Here is a 22,932-nt window from a genome sequence, read left to right as displayed (position 1 = left end):
ATGGAAAAAAATGTATTTACTGAGTATACTTTTGAATATAGTGTGAGAAGGAACAGAACAGAAGTAATTATCTAGATAAAATGAGGTAGGCATTAGGGGCTCACATTCATAATTCTAGTTACTCAGGACAGTGAAATTTGAGGAATACAAACTGAAACTAGTGCAGGCAGGAAAAATCTGTGAGACTCTTAGGCCATTAGCCACCAAAAAGCCAGAAATGAAGCTGTGGCTGAAATGACAGAGCACAAGCCTGGAGTGAAAAAGCTCAGGGACAGTGCCTAGGTCCTGAGTATAAGCCCCAGTATTCTGACCGCCCCCCCCCCCACCATCAAACCCAACTAACCAAAATGAGAATTTCAGGCTATAACAGAATGAGAGTAAGCCTTAACACGGAGGTCAAAATTTTACTGCAAAGGACTAAATATTTGACCAAAGACTGTTTGAGATAGGGTTTTAATAAGACATACCTCACTTGTTTTGACAGTCTCTTTGGAATCTTCTTCAGCTTGTTGTTTCTTTTTGGAATTCTCTTCAACATTCCTAAGCAGGAGAAAGAAAAAGTCAAATATGAACTTTCAAACCAATATAGGAACTTCTTAAGAAGGCGGAAAAGAATAAAAGAAGTTGTGTATTTATGCATGAAAACATTTTCTGGGAAGAAGTGCTAATTACAAAAGTAATTAAAACATACTATTTTGAAATATGTACATATATAGTCATTGTGTTTATGTAATACATACATATGATAAAAACAAAACCTTAAGATCTTAAAAAATACACATAAGTATACAGGGTATGACTTTCTACTGTTATTTTCAATGTGTCTCCTTTGAAAGCATGCCAAGGGAGTATTACTATTGGAATACGGCCTGTTAAAACATGTACCGTGAATCCTTTTTTCTTCTTTTGCTTAATGCTACTTTTTTTTCTAAAACTTTCCGTTCTTTAAGGACTTCTTTAATTCCAGGGGTTTTAGGTTCCACACTCTTTGCTGATGATTCTTCTAAGTCCATGCTACTTTTGCCTAGGAAATAAAGCAATTAACAAATTGTATTTCAGAAGAGATTTTAAAAATGCAAAATGGCACTAATGGCTCTAAGTTGTGCTACAATTGTATTAAAATTTAATTTAATTGTGTTTTATGTAATATACCGGAGAAATGAGGTCAAATAGGGATGTGGGGTGAAGCTCCATGGTAAAGCAAATGCTTACCATGTATGAGGTCCTAGGTTTAGTCCAGTGCCACAAAAGGAAGCAAACAAATATACCTACAAGCCCTCCAAAACTAGCATAAAGCATAGGTTAATTCAATAATATCACTATTACTTAGGTTAACAATCATTGCCTAGTGATAATTCATTCTATCATTACTAGAAAATAAATTTTTAGTTCATCAGTGGTATAACTTGTGACTTGATAGAATGCTTAAAAGATACAGCAATAAAAAGAAAAAAAACCTAAGCATAACAGATTAAAAAGAAAATCTTGTACACTTGAGAAAAGATCATTTTATTGGTAAGCATATGTCATAAATAGTATAAGAGTAACTTGAAAATAATTTTATTATAGTTCAATATAATAAAAGTACCTGCTATACCTTGATTCTTGGCTTTGGAAGACTTTGTCTTTTCTGCTTTCTGTTTTCGTTTTTCTTCAAGTTTCTCTCTATTAATTTGCCTTCTTAAGAGCCTCTCTTCTTTTTCTTTAGCCTAAACCCACAAAATACCCTGACAGATTATTAGGCAATAGCAAAAACACTTTGAAAGAAAATAAGAACTTTTAGGCCTGGGGTACAGGTTCAATGGTAGAGTGCTTTTCCAGCATGTGTGAGTTCCTGGCTTAATGTGTAGAGCCACAAAAGTTTTTGTCTGTTCTTCATGCAAATTATGGGGATTTACAAAATACATACACACTTTGTACACATACTTATATATGTGTTTAAATTCAGAAGTTGTCAAAATAATGAGACAAACATAAAAGTTTTGTATTATATTTTAAGGAAGTCATTTGTTAAAGCTATAATTTTGAGAAATAGTGGTTAAAAATTGGATTATTCCAAGCCAGGGGTAGGGGGAGGTGGGCCGTGGTAGTTCTGGCCTGTAATTCTAGCTACTCAGGAGGCTGGGATCTGAGGATCAAGGCTCATAGCCAGTCCAGGCACAAAAGAACCTGAGACTCTTATCTCCAATTAACCTCTACAAAATGGGAAGTGGGGTTCGGCTCAAGGGTAGGGCAGTAGCCTTGAGCTGAAGAGCTCAGGGACAGCGCCCAGGCTGATAGCTACAAAAATATGAAGCATCATGGGTATATAGTTAGGTCTCCACAAATTTCGAATGCCCCTACAGAAATAGAAATACAGATTCAAGTAACAGGCTAGTGCTTTGACTTGGTGGAATCCAGGCTTTAGACTTTTTTTCCTGCTCTCATATGGTAAACCAGGAAAAACTTACATTTATATTCCATGTTTCACAAACTGAAGACTGCCTTAGATATGATGGGATAAAATTTTTCTTTCAAAATGTTTCTATCGAAAGCCTTTTCAAGTCCAAGAAATAGGTGGACTGCATTTCCCTATCAATGCATTTATGGCTGCATAATACACATCTTTATATGACTTGATCCACACGGATCCAAACATTTTCATACTGTGAAATGTTTAGATAGTTACCACTGACTTTTATCAGTAGCAATAATACAAATACCTGTCACACGTTCCTACTCTATCTGGTTAGATGATAAGGCAAATCTGGATGCCTACTTACATATAGAATGTGTAAACTGGTCAACCTAATGTAGTAGACTAAAACAATAAGAGATGAAACTGGACTTACAATAGACTGTCGCCGTTGTTCTACAGTGAGTTCGTCATCAGAATCACTATAGTACTTTGAATAAAGATATGGTTTGTGAACATAAGCATGCCGCACACTTTTTGCTTTTCCTTCATTAGCGTCACTAGTTTGTGCTTTTGTTTTACTTGGTTTGTTCTTCTCTTCATCTGGAAAACAGTGAATAGAAGAAGTGTGCTTCTGTTATTTCAGTACATTTGGCAGTACAAGCAGCAGAAGCAGTATCAATGTATATAGGGACATTTAAAAATTAACGTTATCAGTTTTAGGAGCTTGAACAAGGTGCTTGTGCTTATGGGCTGAAAGAAAAACAAAATAATTTGACTGGTTACTGCTAGACCTTTGTCTTTACTTGGGTATGATTATAATGGGAAGTGGACAGTTAAGAGGTTAACGGGTAGTTTATGATGGGTTAAAAGCTTTACTGATTATACCACTTCTGGTTTGCTTCTGCAGGGAGCGTTCGGGAGCCTTCTTTAACTAATGTGTCCTCCACATAATTATATATTATGTTGAATAAATTTAGTTGAACTTGTATTTCCTATATACACTGAACTCTACATTAGGAAGATGTTTGTTTCCATTTAACAAAGAAGGAAGGAAAAAGATAAACTCGGTTTTCATGTCCTACCACTTACCACTCTTCGCCTTGTTTATTTTTAGATGTTAATACAAAACCCCCCCAGCTCTATCCAAGAAAACACTCCAAAGTGCCCTCCATGCTGCTCCCCACCCCCAATTTATTATAATTAGTTAAAAGAGAGTAGTATGCTCATAGGATAAGGAGTATTCTGCCTACATGGGCACTATAAACTAACCTCAAAGGACAGATAGAACAAATAGGGACTGCTGCTGTTCTTCAGAATACGTAATTTACTTTTTCCTGGATACAAACAAAAGAATGAAAGTGCCTTAGGCGAGGCTGAAATACAACATCTGTAGGGCTAGAAGGTCCCACATTTCTCCGTCTTACATCCAGAGCCACCAGCAAATTTATAAGGTGCTCATGGATAGAAAATGGCAGATAATCTTCAGTTTAATTTTAAAGTCACAGAATTTAACCATGGGAAGGAGCAACATAGGTACAGGGTGTTAGAGACAGACTCAAGTTAGAGTTCTGCACTGACACTCAAGTGCCATGTGACTCTACACTAGGACTGTAGTCTTATTTATTATACAGAGGGCCTTTACCCCAGTCTCTGATACACAAAGTACTCTGTCAGACTTAGATGTTAAAAAAAAAATGTGGGGCCTAGTGGTAGAGTGCTTGCCTAGCATGCATGAAGACCCAGGTTCGATTCCTCGGTACCACATACATAGAAAAAAGATGGAAGTGGTGCTGAGGCTCAAGTGGTAAAGCTCTAACCTTGAGAAAGTCCAACGACAGTGCTCAAACCCTGAGCCCAAGCCCAAGACTGGCAAAAAAAAAAAAAGTGTATAATACTCAAGTTGAATTCAGCTTGACTGGAGAAGTCTAACTTTTGCCCGTGACCTCTGGGAGGTCATCTCTAAGCCTTACAAATGCTGTGCCTGACTAAAGGATTTTTGTCTCCCTAGTAAGGTCTTGAGTTAAAACAAAAAAGCTTAACATGTAATTTAGGGTAAGTGCTTTGGGTCTTAAAAATATCAGCTTGAACTAGGAGGGACAGAGACCAGATTAGACACAGAGGCAGTCTAATTCAATTCTGCAGTCCCAAGAAGTCAGTGATCAAGGCTCCAGGGAATTCTAGATGACAATATTCTAGATGACAGTATTACCAGACATGGATGCCAAGATAATTAGGCTGTCCATAGCAGCACCTCAGTGAGGACAAATGGAAGTTCCTTGCTGGGAACCCTTCTGGATTTTGCCCTATTTATTCTCTCACCTGATTTTTTTCCCCCCGTCAGTCCTGGGCTTGAGCTCAGGGCCTGAGCACTGTCCTTGGACTTTCTCAAGGCTAGTGCTCTACCACTTAAGGCTCAGCACCACTCCTGGCTTTTTTCTATGTATGTGTTATTGAGGAATCGAACCTGGGTCTTTGTGCATGCTAGGCAAGCACTTTACCACTAGGCCAAACTCTTGGATCCTCTCTTACCTGATTTTTATCTGTCTCTCAGTTATATTAAACCACACCCAAGTGCATATCAGCTGTTGGTGGGTTCTATGAGCACTTCCAGTGGAACTGAATCTAAGGCAGTTCTTGGGTCCTGAATTTGCAACTGATGCCAGACTTGAGGGTGACTTTATAAATTGTGATTTTCTCCAAATGTCACAGACATAAAACTATCTCTTTTCATATTCATTACCTTGACTCAATCTTGTAATAAATCCCAGGGGACAGAGTCAGGAAACAGAGAACCAAGGCTTGCTGAGGGTTAGTAACTCACCAAGTTTGTTCATATAGACAATACTGGAGCTAGGACTCAGGAAGAAATCTTTCAAATAGAGTCTCAAGATTTTTCTACTGTTACCCTGTGCCTCAGGAAATATCCATTAGAATATATACACACAGGTCAACGGAGGCCTTGTTAAGTAAAATGCTTTACCATCAGATGCAATCTCTCCTTCTTCCATGCTATCAGACACTACAACTTCCTCCTCAGTGTCTTCTTCAAATGATGAAAGGTCACTGGTATGAACAGAACTAACTGTAATGTCTGTAAGTCCATCCACATCAGAATCTATCAAAGAGCAATCTTCAAGAAAACGAGAGAAAATAAAACACCTGTTATAAGAATATACTCAAAGCCCAGTTCCTAAATTGTACTTTATGCTTTAAGTATACATCAAAGAAATTAAGCCATTAAACAAAACCAAATTTTCGGCAACTATTTCCTACCTAATAATGGAAAGATTAGGAATACAAGTTAAGTTGCTTGGAATATACAGTCTGTATTTCCTTTGTTAACTTTCTCTGTGAATAGACATATCTTTATAGAAAAGACATTAAACAGTTACTGTCATTTTTTTGAGGGAAGGCTTCACTTTGACCTATGGGGTTTTAATTCAAGCATTTTCCTTGCCAGGTACCTACACAGCTTGAGCCATGCTCTCAGCCTTCTTGCTTTATTAAGTCTTCAGATGAAATCTTGTGCTTTTGGCCGGGCCAGCCCTGGACTCTAATTCTCCTAACTTGGATTATATTTGCACGCATCATCATGTCTAACGTATTCTCTAATTCCTCCCCTGCCCCAGGCTACATGTGAATTCATTCCTTTTCTAGTTATATTTCTTACAGAGTTGGCATTACATGTGACCCCTCTGTGCCCCGTTTATTTGTGTTTAACTGATACTTTCCCTCTGTTCTAGATACTTTTTGCATTATGTTAATACTGAAAGCTTCTAAAGTACCTTCTTTTGTCGCTTCAACAGTTTTAGCTTTACTAGTACTCTTTTCTGAAAGAGGTTTTGCACTCTCTACTTCTTTGTCCTTTGCTTGCTTCTCATCTTTTACTTTTTGTGCATCTTCATTCCTTTTGGAGTGATCAAACTTCTTTTCCAACTTTTCCTTCTTGTCTTTCTTTCTTTCCCCCTTTTCACTGCTGTCTGGTTTCTTTTCAGCTTTGTCTGTGGACTTATTCTTCTGATCACCGCTTTCCTGCTGAGCATCCTTATTTAGCAGAATCATGCCATTATTCTCTTTTGTGTGGTTTTTCACTTCTTCAAGTTGACAGGGAAGATCACTGGGTTCTTCAGACTTGAGGGCAGTTTCTATGGTTTCTCCTCCAGATTCAGGTACTGTCTTTTCTTGATCAGCCATGTCCTCTGAAATTCTCTCTTTGTCATTGCTAAGGTCAGTGCTTGGCTGCATGGAGAGCTTCTTTGATACTCTCTCACTAGTCTTAGCATTAGACATTTCTGTGGAGGCCCGGGCAGCATTGGCTTCCTGGTTAAGAGACGTTATGGTTTCCAAGATTGACATGGCATCATTGGCGACATTAGCACTGGGTCCAGGAGCAGGGACACCTTAGGAGGAAAAAACAGATTTTGAATAAATCTATACAGAAGCTAAACACTTCTGCTAAGTCAATGCTACCTGCCACTCTCATCTTTCTGTAACTCATAGGTGTGTAAAATTATCTATGCGCTTATTGATTACCAGTGTCAGTACTGCCATTCACACTCAGACCTCTCTACTGCCCAGCACACACAGAGTCTTTGGAAGGACATTGGAAAAATCTGAGAATAGTTTAGTTCCCAGAGAAGAATGTCTTTTGTGGGAGGAGGGGAGGGTAATGGAGACAAAAACACGAGAAGGGGTATCAATGTGTGTGAAGTAGTGCACGTTCTATCTGGTGAATTAACTGTAACCCTTTTATTAATGTCTTTTGTAATTATCTTAGCTATTCTTCTACTGTAACACACACATACCACTAACATGGTTATTATTTTAAGCTATACTAAAAGACAACAACAAAAACCCCCAAACGAAACCAGTTGAGGGTGACACTTAAGGTAAATACGGTCTCAGTAGAGTAGCCACATAGAAAATGCTATTTAAAGAATTAAATGTGACTTCATATTTGGTTCAAGAAGACAAGTAATGCACCTTGTGAAGTGACAGAAGAGTCTGGTTTCTCCTCATCTGGGACTGCACTGCCACCTGCTTCCTCTTTATGATTGAGTGTGGCCAGAAACTCATGCACAGCTTTCTCCACCTGAGGTCTGAATGTGTGGTTGATTTTTGGATCTACAACCTGAGAAATTATTCGATCGATACCAGATTCCAGCATTCCTGATCTGAAATACAGGATATTTTACAGAAAAGTAAAGAAATAATTTATTATTACATTAATGATTTAAAATAAAATAAAAATGTATTGATTACATATATAATCTTGTTTAAATGGCTCCAATCCATTCAGCTGGATATAGACAGTGTAGATAACAGAAAGCAACTTTCATGTGATGGTGGTATTTTGGCATACTATGTTTGTAAACATCCCACCATTAGGTTACTGGTGAAGAAATAAAAACAGACTACAAAAATAAGACAAGAAGAATACCTTCAGACCTGAGCCTAGATGTAGCTCAGGAGCAGTGAGTTCACCTAGCATGTGCAAGCCCTGGGTTCAATTTACCCAAAACTATGAACAAAACAACAAAACAAAACAAACCCAACAGAACCAAACAAAAAAGAGAAAGCAACAGTACTATATACCAGAAAAATGAGCCACCTTGCCAATAGTAAGTAGGGGGAAATCACCAGATCTGAGTTCTGGCTTTAAAATAAATCCATGGCCTGTTCAAATAACTCCTCCAACCCAGCAGTAGCTCAGGGGTTTGGACTCTTCTGGTTAGGGAGGAGTTCTGCCAGTTGAGCCAAACCTCCAGCTCTAAACAGAAACATGTCTTTTATAGTAGGGTCTGCAGGAAAAGTGAAGAGCATATACAAAGTATAATATAATCAAAATTTTAAAAAAGAAAGAAAACCGTAGAAAAGTAAAACACAACTCAGGACTTCTGGCTTTATTTTTATTATCTTTCTGCTATAAAAAGTGGATGACTTATTCATTTAACAACTATGTTATGAGTGTCTTCTACATCACAGGCACCACCCAGACCACCACCAGGCAGCTACACAACAGACTTGGTCCCTGCTCTGGTTTGGGAGGTATACGCGAAGAACTAAAATATGAAACACTAGATACAAGTATATAGCATGTACTGTAGAAAGGGAGTTAAGAAACTACCAGATCTATCCATGGTAACTTGGGAACATTCCACAAAAGACAAGGTATTCAGGCTGAGTCTTGATTTTTGAGGAAAAAGTAGAAAGGTTCTCCAGGTTGAAGTAATATTATATGAAGAAAGCAGAAGAATGATATGTTATACAAAGGTGCCTGACCAAAGTAAAAGGACAAGCAGTCATTTCCAGCTTCAAGGACTCAGTCTCCTTCTACAGAATGGGTGTGAAATCTTTCCACACAGCTGACAAAAGCAAATTACACTTGCAGCTCTGTCTAGAGTGGAGGATGGATTCGATTTTTCATTTCCTGAAGTGTCTTGTGATCCTATTTATGTGGGCCATAGGAAAAGAGAGAGCCAATGTGGCATAAAGTAGGTTACCTGCTCTAAGATTAAAAAAGAAAAAATAGAAGCAATTGTATAAACAGTGCCTTTAAAATGTAGCAAGTAATAATAATAGAAAATAATAATAAAAGAAATTGGCAGGGCACAGCGGCTCACGTCTGCAATCCTAGCTACTCAGAGGCTGAGATCTGAGGATCAAGGTTCAAAGCCAGCCTGGGCAGAAAAGGACCTGAGACTCTTATCTCTAATTAACCTCTAGAAAATGGGAAGTGGGGTTTGGCTCAAGAGGTAGGGCGGTAACCTTGAGCTGAAGCGCTCAGGGACATCGCTAAGGTTGAGTTCAAGCCCCATGACCCACAAAAAAACCCCAAACAAACAAAAAACTGTCCAACAGTTTGATTTAAGGCTTAAGTACAAAAGTATATATGTGTGTATATATGTATATACATACATACTCAAATACATATTATATATGTATATATATATGTATAAAAAACCCTTGTACTTTATAACTATATTTTCTTCTCTATCTTGCCTTTATTCACCAATAAATAAAATACTACTATTTTTAGTTTTCCTCACATGGGGAATTCAATGCTGATATTATGCAAAAGTAGAATCCAGCTGGGTAGTGGTGGCTCATGCCTGTTTTACAAGCTACTCAGGAGCCTTAGATCAGTGTATTAAGGTTTGAAGCCAGCCAGCCCATGAAACTCTTATCTCCAATTAACCAGCAAAAATCTGGCTAGAGGCATGACTCAAGGGACAGAGCATCAGCTAGGCAAGTAAGTCAGATCCAGGAGGGCAAAAGGCACTGAGCTTGAACCCTGGAACAAGGGCAGAGCAGGGAAGGTATGTAGTCTAGAGCTAAAGCCATACTGCTTTTACTGGGCTTGTTGCTTTGCAGTACGGCTTGCTACTTCACCAGAGTGGAGAGCAGTCACAGATAAAGGCAAAGTTCAAGAAGAGCAGTTGCAGTTCAAGGGCAAAGCTGACATCCTGGCAACTGACATTTTACTCATTAAAGTTACCTCCTTGTCTTCTTTTCAGATCATTATTCAAAGCTACTGGGATTTTCAGATTCTGTTTTATACATGAATGTCTAAATAGAATATATATTTCTCTCTTACTGAGTGAGATTAGCAGAACCATCTGAAATTACCAGTGTGAGACAGCAACTGCAGATGGCCACCTAATAGAATCAACAGAATATGTACGATTGTATATGAAATAGTTAGAAATTACATATTTATTTACATGGCCTAGTCCTACATCATCACTTTGCAAATACCTAGATAAGCTCTTTCTTTAAGGAAGTTTTCTCTTTGCTGTGGATTTTTGAGACAAGGTCTTTGCTAGGCAAAGCATTAAAGCATTATGTATTCAGTAGGATCCTGTGTGTGTGTGTGTGTGTGTGTGTGTGAGCACACACACGCACAGTGTCAGTAAAGCTCCCGTTCCTATGCTAGCTGGGTAATTTTTTCTGAAGGCCTTTGTAGAAATGAGTAACTATCCAAGCCTGACATCCAATAGACACCTTCTAGTTTCTTCTTCTGGAGGAAGCGTTTACCTTTCTCTAACAGGTGTTATTATGCAGTCCTCTAATGATGTCTCCTGATCTTACCTAAGCTCTTTCACAGGTCCCGCAAACATCCTTTAAAATGTGGACAACACAGCTACTGTAAAGTTCCTTTTCCTTTTATTTATAAGGAGACATAGGCCGACCTCCCAGGTTTCTGGATTCTAGTATTACATTGGGATAAATGGGTCTTTTGAGGTGTGAATTTTTACTTCTGGGTCTTCCTGTGGCTTGGAATATCAAACTACATTGGCTTTTGATTCCTATGTGACAAGAGGGAATTAAGAGAGGGCAGGTCTAAAATGGACTGTCTGTTTAAAAGCTACATTTCATTCTCAAAAATGTGTTTAAATATAAATATTTGTCAAAGCAGGAAGAATAGGTATTCTTGAAATAACATATCCGTTTGGGGGGTGGAGGCTGGGATAGATCTTTTTGTCTTGGCAAATATGTTATATCCAAAAAACAAGTACAGGACTGTAAATCAAAAATTTTTTTTGGAATAAATCTCATTTTTTCTACAGGATTTTTAAACATTCCCGCTCTCACTCCTTTTTCATATGTTCACATGAAATGACTCAGATTTAAACATACCTTTCCTCCCCTCTATGTCACAAAAGAGAAGGCTTAGAGACCAGCAAAATGCAAAAGTCAAATGGGAGCAGCTGTATTTAAGGATGTGGTCTCAGAAGAAGGGAGAAATTAAATTTCAATGATCTTTATTTGTAAAATAAAAACAATTAAGCTCATTATATCTCAGGTTTTTTTTTTTTAGTACATTATTTCTTTCAAATATTTTTACAGGGTTTGAAATACTGCATCAAATGGGTTAGTTACATTGTACCTGCCACACCAGGAGGTGAATAAATTTCTCTGAAATTTCTGCTTTCACACAAACTAAGACATTTTGAAACTCTTATCCTTGTTAACTTACTTGAGGACTTGCTGTCGAATATTATTTCTTAGCTGGTTCTTGTTGAGATGAGGACTCCAGGTATGAGTAGCCAAGTGGTTTGCAACAAAGTTATCAACACGCTGTCTTAGATTCTGATAGGCAGGCTAGAAAGGAAAAACAAACATAAATGCCAAAGATCCTCAGTGATATAATACCAGCACCTGTGTTGGGAATGTGACTGTCTTTAACAATTTTAAAATCTCTTATATTAGTGTGTCAACGAAGTTTTACAGCAAATGACAATCCAACTGACGACACTCATTCAAATACTGGCAATTTTGTCTAAGACAAGAGAATGCAGAAAGAAAAACCTTCTATAGAAAAAGGATCTAAAAATGAAACAAAGAAATACTGTTAGATAACTGGAAATGAAGAAAGGGAGAGAAGTGGAGAAAATATCTGGACTGAAAAGGTGGTATTACAGCTGGATAATTCAGTTTCAAAGCTGTACAATGTATCTGGGATGATACAATTCACACAGGAAAAGAATGTGGATGAGAAATATTTTCAGAACCCATACATTGGTAGTCTACACTGGTAGAATACAAAAAGAAATGAGGTTGGAAACATCGATTGGGTTGAAAGCCTTTTTTTTTTTTTTTTTTGGTGGGTTATGGGGCTTGAACTCTGGGCCTGGGTGCTGTCCCTGAGTCTTCAGCTCCAGGTTACTATCCTACCCCTGGAGCTACCACTTCCCGTTTTCTAGGGATTAATTGGAGATAAGACTCTCATGGTTCTTTAGTGCCCAGACTGGCTCTGAACCATGATCCTGAGATCTCAGCCTCCTAGGATTACAGGTACGAGCCACCACACCCGGCTAGGCAGTGGGTCTTGTTCAGGAACGATTTCAATCCCCATTGCTCTCAAGGTGGCATTTGGCAGTGTGAGAAATATTTCCAGGAATCACAACAGAGGGAAGTAGTACTGGTGTCTACGAGCGGAAGACAGGGAACATTCTCTAGTGCACAGAGCAGAGGACAGTCCCCAGAGCAAGAATTACCCATTCCACCATGTCAATAACGATATAGAGGCAGTGAGAAAATACACACAGAACATCCATTTCATTTAAGAGAACATTGCCTAGAAGGAATGTGTGATCACTCACATAGAAAGGCACTCAGAACCTGTACATTACTTCCTCACTTCTTCACCTTTCCCGTATTTTCCCATCCACCACATTTCTCTTTCAGAGTTGACAATGTAGTAATAGGTAAGCACCCATCACCCTTTCTGCTTGTCCATCTGGCACACTTCTTCTCCCTTTGAGAACTGACCCTAACCTGTGAAGTCACCGACGTCAGTTACATGGCCCTTCCTCTGAGTCCCTACCGTCTTCCACACACACCATGCTCCAGCAGCAAGAGCTCTGCTTTGGATTCTGGAGAAGGCGAAGAGTATGCCTGGTTCTCACACAGAATATCACACTGCCTGACAGATAATTGAAACACTGTTCCGAGAAGACTAGGCAATGGTCTCCAACACAGGGTGATAGGGGTTTTATTCCTATGAAATGAGATAAATGTATCCAATTCAGGCTTTTGCTCATGTCCAGTTACTACTCTAAAGGAAGGTTGCATAGTTTTTTCTCCTGCTCCTCTCATTTATTCAAGATTAATGTGAACTAAAACAAATTCTTGCCCTCCAGTGAAAGCAAAAAACAGGTTTTCATTCACGTATTTCCAAATGTAACCAAGATTGAGTAGACTTAAATATGACAATGCATTTAATCATTCTAGTATCCCCATAAGATGTTCAAATTTAAATTACCTAAGAGGTAATTTTTCTTGAGTTCAAGTTCTCCTTATATAGGCAAATTCTCTCTCCACTAGTGTCAGAATAATCCAGAACCTGGCTGCTTCCTACATTTTCTACTACCAACCTGTCCAAGGCATCCCACCTCTTGTCTAGATTACAGTAACTGTCTCCCTCTGGGTCCTTGCCTGCCTCAATTCTGTGTTCCAATAGTGTAGAGTTCACTTTTCCAAAATCAGGGTAACTAAAATTTGTATCCAAATTAGATAAAGAATGGCTGGGAGTTTAGCCTAGTGGCAGAGTGCTTGCCTAGCATGCACGAAGACCAGGGTTTGATTCCTCAGTACCACATACATTAAACAAAGAAGCCAGAAATGGTGCTGTGGCTCAAGTGGTAGAGCTCTAGCCTGGAGAAAACCCAAGGACAGTGCCCAAGCCCTGAGTTCAAGGCCCAGGACTGGGAAAAAAAATGAACAAAGTAGATAAAGAATAAGCATAAAAGAGAACATTATGAATAATTACCCATGGCCAAGCCATCTAAAATACAAGTCAGATGGATTTTCCACGGAAAACCTATGGCCTCTCAGTTCACACACTAAAAAGCAAACCAACAGTAGTTTAGCATCCAAAGCTTGCTAAATCTACGAAGGAAAGGAAAGGAAAGGAAAAAAGCACGCCCAGCTCTCAGTGGGTTCTACTTCAGGTCTTCTGCACTCTCAAGTTTTGTTACTTGGAATGCAGCCACATGGTCAGTTCTGTTAGAGATAGCTCAAATATCATTGTACTTAAGCCTTTCCATCAGAACTTACTCAAAACAGAAAGTCTCTTCACTCTTGTCTTGCTTTCCCCCCATAAACCCACCATATGGTATTTAGTAGCTATTTTTCTCAGTGAGGACTTAAGTGCCATAACAGAAACAGGAGTTTTGGTTCACAGCTGTGTCACTGGTGCCTAAAACATAGGAGTTGCTGAGTTGCTCGATGAATAAATTGACCAGGAGCCTTTTATAACTGAAAAAGTATCAAAACAACAACAATAACAATAAAAAATCCCATTAGGCTTCAGAAATCTGAGAACTGGTAGTACATAAGGGGAGAGGCCTTCAGTGGCTGCATCTATCTTTGATGACAACTGACTTGATGTGCTATAAACCAATCACCATCTTTGATGACCTCAGGGTGGAGGGCAGGAGATGGGAGTTTTATCACCATCTGGGGAAGTTGACCTTGGTATTTCTCATTTTGGTTTACACACATTCAGATGGACAGATTTGCTCTAGGAGAGCATGTTGCATGAATCAAATGTCTAGAGTCTGAAAAATATGTACAACTTATATAATTCAGTTACTGCTACAACCTTGTAGGCCACAGGTAAGACTACAAGTATTCAGTTTGCTTTTTGAGATTTTCAAGCTTACTCTTTTTATTCCAATGACAGAAGGGGATATGAAATAAAAATCAAAGCTGGGCATCAGTGCCTTATGCCTATTATCCTATCTACTTGGAAAGTTGAGATTAATTTAAAATATTTAATTGTTTTTTTTGTTTGGAGAGGGGATGCTGAGGTGAGCCCAAGAACGAAACTCTGTGAGACTCTCATCTTCAATTTATCATCAACTGCTCAAGTGATAGTGTTAGTCTTGAACACAAAAAGATCAGGGATAGCTTCCAGACTCTGACTTCAAGCCTGAGGACAAGCATCCCACCTGCCACAACTAAATAATAGCTTAAATTAATATATTAAAATCAACACAATGACTAGCTAAGGGAGAACAGAGGACAGAAAGAGAAAGTTGTTTGTGGAAGCCAGTGGACAATCATATCTGGGAGGGTGACTTAAAAGACAAGTGTTCCCTGAACTCCCTACCTATTAGGGTGAAATTGCCTACAGGAGAGTGTTTTGAACTATTTGAGTAGTATTTTTGGGAGTACATGTGCATTTTTCTTGAGAGAAGGACCAAAGACTTTCAGTAGACTGTGCAAGAATCTAAGATACAAATGGCTTCTCTCCTTCACTCCCCTCCCACCCCCTGAAAATTTTAATAATCTGGCTTCAGAGGCTCTGGTATTTTGGCTTTGGGATTTTGCAGACACGAACTATCTAATGGAGATGGGAATGAATAAAAAGTAGAGACTTAGTATTTGTAGCCCTCTTCCAACCAGAATATTAAAAATTCAAGTCGAATACACAATGATATCGTGCAGCTTTTCAGGTTTTCGAGAATGACCAAGTGCAATCTCTACTTGTTAGATACAATTAACCAGCTTTGTTTTGTTTTGCCAGTCTTGGGGCTTGAACTCAGGGCCTGAGCACTATCCTTGGTCTTTCTCAAGGCTAGAGCTCTACACTTGAGCAATAGCACCACTTCCAGCTTTTTCTATGCATGTGGTACCAAGGAATTGAACCCGGGTCTTAGTGCATGCTAGGCAAACACTATACCCACTAGGTCAAACTCCGGGCCCTTAACCAGAGTTTTCTGGGTAAATTTATCGGGCTTTGTGTAATATATTTCCTCAAAAATAATTTTAAAAGGCAGCATTACTTTAGAAAACTAAAGTGCTATTCTCTAACACAAAGTGAGAAAATTTTGCCTAATGTCTCCAAGTAAATCTAGTCCTCTGTGGCGTGAAACCTCACTATCCCGGGAAAGCACTTTTTACACTTCTTACACTGTGGTCATGGTACCAGGATCCTCGGGAGGACAGTGACCTCAGATTTCAGTTGTCCTCTGAGGAAATGATGCGCTGCTGCAGTTCACCTCCTGCAGATTTTGGACTCCCTCCCCCTTAAAAGTGCAAGGACAGACTAGCCAGTCCGTTGAGGGGGAGAGGGGTGGGAGGGAGAGACTTCATTCTATCAAAACTCAAATCTAAGGGGGTGAACCCAGACAGAACAATCTCAGAAGAAGGGAAAACAGCGCACAAACCAAAAACCTCAAAAACTTTTCAACAATTTCCACTGCTTCCAGGATTCCAGACATCACTGTCTCCCCCCCCCCCCCAACCTTCCCGGTGTCCTTTGTTCCTTCATTCTTGACCCACACAACATTTAACGGGCTCCACCTAGAAGGAGCCCCTCCAACCTTTCGACCCCGTCACTCTTTGCGGGGTGGGGATGGAAACTTATTTACCTATTTTTGGCTAACCTTTCCCTTCTCCCCGTCACTCTCCTTTCCAGACACAGTTATTTGCTGTCACCTCCCCTCTCTCCGAAAGGCTGTTTCCGAACCATCTCCTTCCATCATCTTCTCACCCTAGGAGGAAATAAAAGGTCTGGGCTTGGGCTACTTCAAGTCCACGGGTGTAAAGCAAAACCCCGCGATCGCCGAATCTGCCTCTCTCTCTCTCTTTTTCGCTGCCTGCTCGCGGCGCCACCGTTACCTCCCGATCGCAAGGCTACGGTCCCCAAGCACACTTGAAAAAACGACTTGATTCAATGCCCCCCCCCCCCAGGAATGCGCCCTCCGAAAGAAAGAAAGAAAAAAACAAAACAAAACACCAAAACCCACAACTTCAACTCAGAGGACTTTAAAAAGCAACAACAACAACAAAACAATCCAAACCAGCCAAGTCGATACAAAGTAAACGGCGGTAACGAGGAGCCGGGCAACTGGGTCCTGGAACCCGTCTCCCGGAAGAACAATGACAGTCGGGCGCCGCGGGCCGGGTCGGTTAAACGGACGCCAAGGTCGGGGATGGGGGGAAATGAATGAGCGCGCCGGGCCGGGCCGAGCTCGGCGCGGGCGGCGGGGGGGCCCGGCCGGTGTCGTCGGGGCCCCGGGGAAGTCGAGGCCGCCCCCCCGCCCCCTCCGCATCCCCGACCCCCGCACCTTGGTGTCCACGTCGGCCAGGCAATCCCTGCGGAACTGGTCGAACAGCCCCTGGCTCTTGAGGTGGTTCACGATCATGGCCACGAGCTGCGGATCCCCGGCGCCCGCGCCGCTCGTCCCACCCGTCCCGGGACCCGTTCCCGGGCCCGGCGGCGGCGGAGGCGGTTGCGGTTGAGGCGGAGGAGGCGGCGGTGCCGGCGGTGGCGGCTGCGCCTGCGGGTTGGAGGCCATGGCGGCCCGGGGCGCGGAGCGCGCGGAACGGAGCGGAGCGGGGCAGCCCTCGGAGATCCCGCCGGTGGCGCAAGGAGGCGACGGGATGTTGTCACGGAGTCAGCGGGGGACGCCCCCCTCCCCCGCCTCCCCACACCTACCCGGAAGTGAAAGGGAACGCAGGGAAGGAAAAGGCGGCGACGGTGGCACCCGAGCGGCCCCCCCCACCCCGTGACGGCAGCCGCGAGGGGCCAATCCCGGCTGCCGGCCAGGGGCGGACGCTCTCGCGAGACTGGGCCGTGCCGGAAGTGGCTGTGGTGGTGGCGGCGGCCGCGAGCCGAGCCACTGCTGGGACCGGCGGCGTTGGAGGCGGGGGCGCGCGGTGGGGGAACTTGGAGGGCTCCTGGGGGCGCGGGGCCGGGGACGGTCTGGGGGGGGGGTCCGCCGGGTCGGAGGGCGGTAGCGAGGCGCTGGCTGGGCTCCCCAGGCCCGACGCGGACAGTGCGGCCTGTGGTGGGAGCCGCCGTCCTGAGTCTCGGACGAAGCTGTGGGCCCGGGCGGGCGCCGTCGGCGGCCCCGCCCTGGGCACCCCGGGTCCCTCTCGTGGGGGGCGGGACGCGCACCTCCTCCCCAATCCCCACGCCTCGCTTCCTGGCGGTGGTGATGAGACTCTGGCGGTAGATGGAAGTCACGGCGCGTCGGCTCATGAGGGACCCGGAGGATCGCGGGTTCGAAGCCAGCCCGCGCGGGGGAAGACCGCGAGACCCACCTCCAAAAGCAGCAAGAAGCCGGGAGTGGAGCTGTGCGGCTCAAGTGGACCGCTAGCCTTGAGCACCACAGGCTCAAGAGGCCATTTTTCTCCACCCAGGAACTGGGGAGAAAGGACTTGAGATTTAAATCCTACTGTCATCCCCCATTTCAAGCCAGGACCCTGAAGATTACATGTGTGTGAGGTTTCCTAGCCTGCGAATGGCCTGGTTTTGAGTGAGTTAGCTTTCAAGTTATTACTGGCCCTTCATTAAGGAAACATAAAACATTGCAAATAGGGCTGGAGGCAGGGTTCCCAACCCTGAGTTCAAACACCAGCACTGGGTGGGTGTGTGTGTGTGTGTGTGTGTGTGTGTGTGTGTGTGTGTGTGTGACAGAGACAGACAGACAGACAGACAGACACAGAGACACACAGAGAAACAGACACAGACGGAGACAGGAGAGAAACCGGAAAAAAAAAAAGTTAATGAATAGAATGCATTGCATTGGAAAATACATCTTAATGACACAATTATTGTTTCTTTAAAACGCATGTATCAGTGGATGACTGTCTTAATACTTGGACTGAGCATCAATTTGATTGCTACTTCTAACAGATTGAACTATCAGTGAGAATTTTGTTAATAAATATTATATCCACAAATCAAAGACTTTTGTTGTAGCAAGGCCGTTCAGTTCCCAATCTCGAAATAATTGTGTTTGATCATTTATGAGCTGACAACTCAGTCCCTCCAATTGGTATAGACACCAAAGAACTGAAAACCATCTGACTTATTGAGGTAATATTAGAAAAGCATGTAGGAAATACTAAATGTCTTCCAATACAAAGGCAAGAATGGGTTATAATTTAGTTGACGATTCACAAGTGGTTTTCTAAAAATCTGGTTTACTAAGTAGTGCACAGTAAATCTCAAAGAAGCCTATTTGGATCCAAGGGGTCAGGTTGCACTGGTTGGGATCGTACTGGATACAATATAACTAGGACAATTTCAAAGCCTGGAAAACAATTTTGGTTACATTGAGAAGAATCTAGGTCAATGCCTTGCTACTCAGAAGTGCTTTTATTCCCCCCGACCCCCCCCCAGCGAAGCAGATCCTGGATATGCATGTTGCAAATACTTGAAGGAAAAAGAATGAACACACTAAACTGTTACAAAAAAAACCTGTTTAGTCAACATGTCTTTGTCAGTGACCTCTTTTTTAAAAAAATTTCATTCCAATTGAATGCAAAATTTTATGTTTTGACAGTAGGGCATGGAAGAAGTGTTCACACACAACAAATGTATTATCACATCTTTACTCACCTGTATGTTGTAAATTCAGGATATCCTAAGAGGGTCACTTTTTTTTTTTTACTGAACATGATATACTTTCCTATTGTTCATAAAGTCTGGTCCCTGGAATTGCCTCATTTTTTTTTATTGTCTAATATGTCTTCTACTGAGCCCCAACACATCAAGCTGTGTTTCTGAGGCTGAACCCAGTGAAACTGGTGATCTCTTAATCCTGGAACAGCTTACTTGATTACTAGGCAGAGTTGCTTGTTTCCTTTTCCTTGAATCCCCAGGACATCTCTACTCTGGAATCTTCATTTCTGACTAGAACGTTCATAAAGTTAATATCATTTCCTAAATGACCCTTGGTCAACGTCATAGTCTTTGAAACTTCCTGTTTTCAATGATGGCACAGGTAAAGCTCACAATACTGCCTGAACAGCTTTTAGAATGAGAAGAAACTATGATGCATTCTATTTTTATTATTTAAGTAGCTGTACAAAGGAGTCACCATTGAACAAAGCAGGTTATAAACACAGTGCATCTTGAATACTATCACCTCTTTCAACATTCTCATCCATCTAGCCCAACCCACTTCTTCTCTTTTTGCTATTATGTAGGCTTTACCTTGAATTCTCAACTTCCCCTCTCCACTCATCCATTTCTTTGTCCTTTACCCTCACCCTAGCCCTTTTACATGCCTATTTTAAAGTGTTTAAGTTTGACTTTGCCCTTCTAAGGAATTATACAGTTGGAATTCTTGCTTGATTCTACCCTATTTCAGTTAATTTGTATACATACATAACACCCCACTTCTATGTTTATAAACTAGTTCTATGTTTCATATATGGGAGAAAACATGCAACCTTTATCTCTGGGTCTGACTTCATATACAAAGTTTTTCATATTCTTCCATTTCTTTGCAAAGGACACACTATCATTCTAAAGGATGAGTAAAATTCCATATATATATATATATATATATATATATATATATATAGCTATTCACACCACATTTTCTTGATCCATTTGTTCATTGAGGGACATCTGTGCCGATTCCATTTCTTGGCTATGGTGAATATTGCTGCAATGAACACAATTCTGCTGGCAGGTTTACTATATCCTGGTTTGCAATCTTTTGTATAAATGTCAGGGAGTAGAATTACTGGGTCATAGGGTAGCTCTATGTTCTCTATGTTTAGTTTTTTGATGAACCTCTATTCGTTTCCAGAGTGGCTGAACACAAGTTTATATTTCTAGCAACATTCATTTTTGTCCAAATTTATGCTAGCAACTGTTATTATCTGTATTTTTGATAATGACTCCTTTAATTGGGATAAGATGAAATCATAGTTTTGTTCTGATTTGCATTTTTTATGACTAGTGTTATTGAGCATTGCTTCACATGCCATTTGGACATTTTTATTTCATCTGAGACATCTGTCTTTAGTTCATTAGCCCATTTATCAATTGGGTTGTTGATTCTTTGAAGGCTTAGTTTTATATGCTTTGTATATTCTGGATATTAGGTCATTGTCTAATGTGTATCTGGCAAAAATCTCCCATTTTTAGGCTGTTGGTTTAGCTTATTGGTTATATGTTTTGCTGTCCAGAAACTTTGTAGTTTGATACAATCACATTTATCAAGTCTTTGATTTGCTCCTGCCTTTCTAAGGAATAGTTTTTCTATTTTGTTGCAATGTGAAACATCCCAGCAAGGCAGAGATGTGGTGGGGTAGCACTTTATACAGTGCTAATGTCAAGAAATAGATTTGATTTCCCCCTGAAAGAGCTAGAAAGACAAAAGTCACTTCCTTTGAAGGAGGATGTGGATAAAAATGGAGGGGTTGCTTGAAGGGGATGGTGAGGTGGGGAAAATAGAGATTGATTTTTTGGCACAGATTGGAAAGCTGCTCACTGCCGCCAGTCTGGAAGGGCCTGAGAGTAAGGTGCTGTGGAAATGATGGTTCTGTGTGCATGTGCTACCTTGAGGATTTGCAAGATTTAAGAACTGACAAGAGTTTCAGCTTTTGGGAAAAAGGGAGATGAGAATTAGGACAGTAAGTCACAATCATGGCCATCAGAGGCCATGACTGTTATATAAACTGCTGACATGTTGTGTAGGAACTTAAGAAGAGAAAATCATTGAAGGAGAAAAGTTGTGGGGTGTGTGTGGTGAAATGATAATGGGTATTTACAAACTACTTGTGGTGAAAGCACTGTCTTTACTTGGGACTACTAATATTTAAAGGGAAATGAAAAGCAGGTTTAAAACCTGGCATCTCTGCTTCTATTTTGCATTAGTTTTCTTTGCTCGGAGCTATTCTCTTGCAATCTACCTAGATTTGTGAAGCATCTTCTAAGAGGAGTCAAATCTCGCAGAATCCTAGGACAAATATTCAGGTCATTGTCTGACCACATTGTTGATTAACTACGCTTGTCTTTCATTTCCTGCCCCTATGTTACTCTATTTAAACATAAACCTCAGGCCAGTATCCTGTAGATGGAGTGAAATGCTCACTGATTATATCGTAAATCTTTTTCTTATTGTCCTGAAAACTACAGGCTCACTTCCAGGAGAGTATTTAGGAAGAGTAGAAATTGGAGGAAGTTCTACTTTAAATACAGTCTAGGTCATCTGGAAAGAAATTCTAGGGGGGTTGACTAGCAATAATGACCAAGTAATTGGCTTCTTAAATAAACACAAAGTTCTACATTCGAGAAAAGAATCTTTTCAGAGAGAAGATGGCTGAGATATTAGTTGTAGAAGGGAGGAATTCAAGGACAGTATTAGCTTGTCTGCCGAGAAACTGCTTTTTGTATGGGCAGCAACCAGTGAGATCCTCTAATTGATTCCTGTTCTGACAATGATCATTAAGGACTCTTTCTGTCACACATGGCCTCACATTTCAACTTGTCTATAGAAAGGCAAAGTGCTGGTAATTAAATTCAGGAAGCTATCTACTTGAGTTTTGTGTGTAAGATGTATATCTCATTGTAAAACCAGCTGGGTATCCAGATCCCTTCTTGTGTACTAATAATCATCTCTGACCTTTTTCAGACTGAAGCTTCAGCCTCACACTAATCAAGAAATTGAAGCATTGCTGTGGGGACCAGTTTGACCATCTTATCTACCTCAGGTAACATACAATTGTACTGACAAAATTGCAAGCTGGTCACAAATTTCATGCACAAAACTAGAAAAAGACACATTTATTGATTGCAGTGAATAGTCTTGAGGTAAGTGTGAGACCCAGACTAGACTGACTAGACCTTTACATGAGGAGTAAGGGAAACATAAGGACCTACTGGTGTAGGAAAGCATTTCCTAAGTAGAATTCTGGGACTGAGCTCTAAGTCAATACCTGACTCTGCTCCTTCCTGAATTATGCTATTATGTCTCCTGGAAATCAGCCTAAAGACTGATTTTTCTAGCAAGGAAGTTCTTGCTTCTAAAAAAGCATTATTACATACTCCCTGGAGTAAGTGAAGCAGTAATATGAAGCAATACAGGTTGCTTGAAGATGAGATGCATATTTGTGTTACAATGCCACCAACATGGATCTGTAGCCCACCAAGTGCAGAGCTTTGGCTCTATGAGTGTGTGTGACTTACACCTGTCTGTCCAACCAGACTGTGAGTGTCTGAGGACTTGGAGTGAAATGTTTATTAGCCTTTGTGAAAAAAAAATCTGGAATGA

At 41.1% G+C, this 22,932-nt stretch overlaps 1 protein-coding gene across 1 annotated transcript in view; it reads right to left on the bottom strand.

Moving 5' to 3' along the window:
• Positions 1 to 17,323, bottom strand: part of Bod1l1 (biorientation of chromosomes in cell division 1 like 1) — a 48,882-nt gene extending 31,559 nt beyond the window's left edge. The window contains exons 1-9 of the mRNA XM_090343820.1: positions 16,981 to 17,323; positions 11,379 to 11,503; positions 7,382 to 7,572; positions 6,184 to 6,798; positions 5,379 to 5,528; positions 2,832 to 2,998; positions 1,598 to 1,709; positions 886 to 1,024; positions 468 to 540 (exon numbers count right to left, since the gene is read on the bottom strand). Coding sequence (XP_090199946.1) covers positions 468 to 540; positions 886 to 1,024; positions 1,598 to 1,709; positions 2,832 to 2,998; positions 5,379 to 5,528; positions 6,184 to 6,798; positions 7,382 to 7,572; positions 11,379 to 11,503; positions 16,981 to 17,211 — 1,803 coding nt within the window. The 5' untranslated portion in view covers positions 17,212 to 17,323. The remainder of the gene's footprint in view (positions 1 to 467; positions 541 to 885; positions 1,025 to 1,597; positions 1,710 to 2,831; positions 2,999 to 5,378; positions 5,529 to 6,183; positions 6,799 to 7,381; positions 7,573 to 11,378; positions 11,504 to 16,980) is intronic.
• Between the last annotated feature and the right edge of the window lie 5,609 nt (positions 17,324 to 22,932).

Source organism: Megascapheus bottae, chromosome 13, assembly GCF_031878675.1.
Source record: "Megascapheus bottae isolate mThoBot1 chromosome 13, mThoBot2.hap1, whole genome shotgun sequence".
NCBI classification, from domain to species: Eukaryota; Metazoa; Chordata; class Mammalia; order Rodentia; family Geomyidae; genus Megascapheus; species Megascapheus bottae.
The sequence above is the reverse complement of the archived record's forward strand: the minus strand, read 5'-3'. Positions and strand labels throughout refer to the sequence as shown.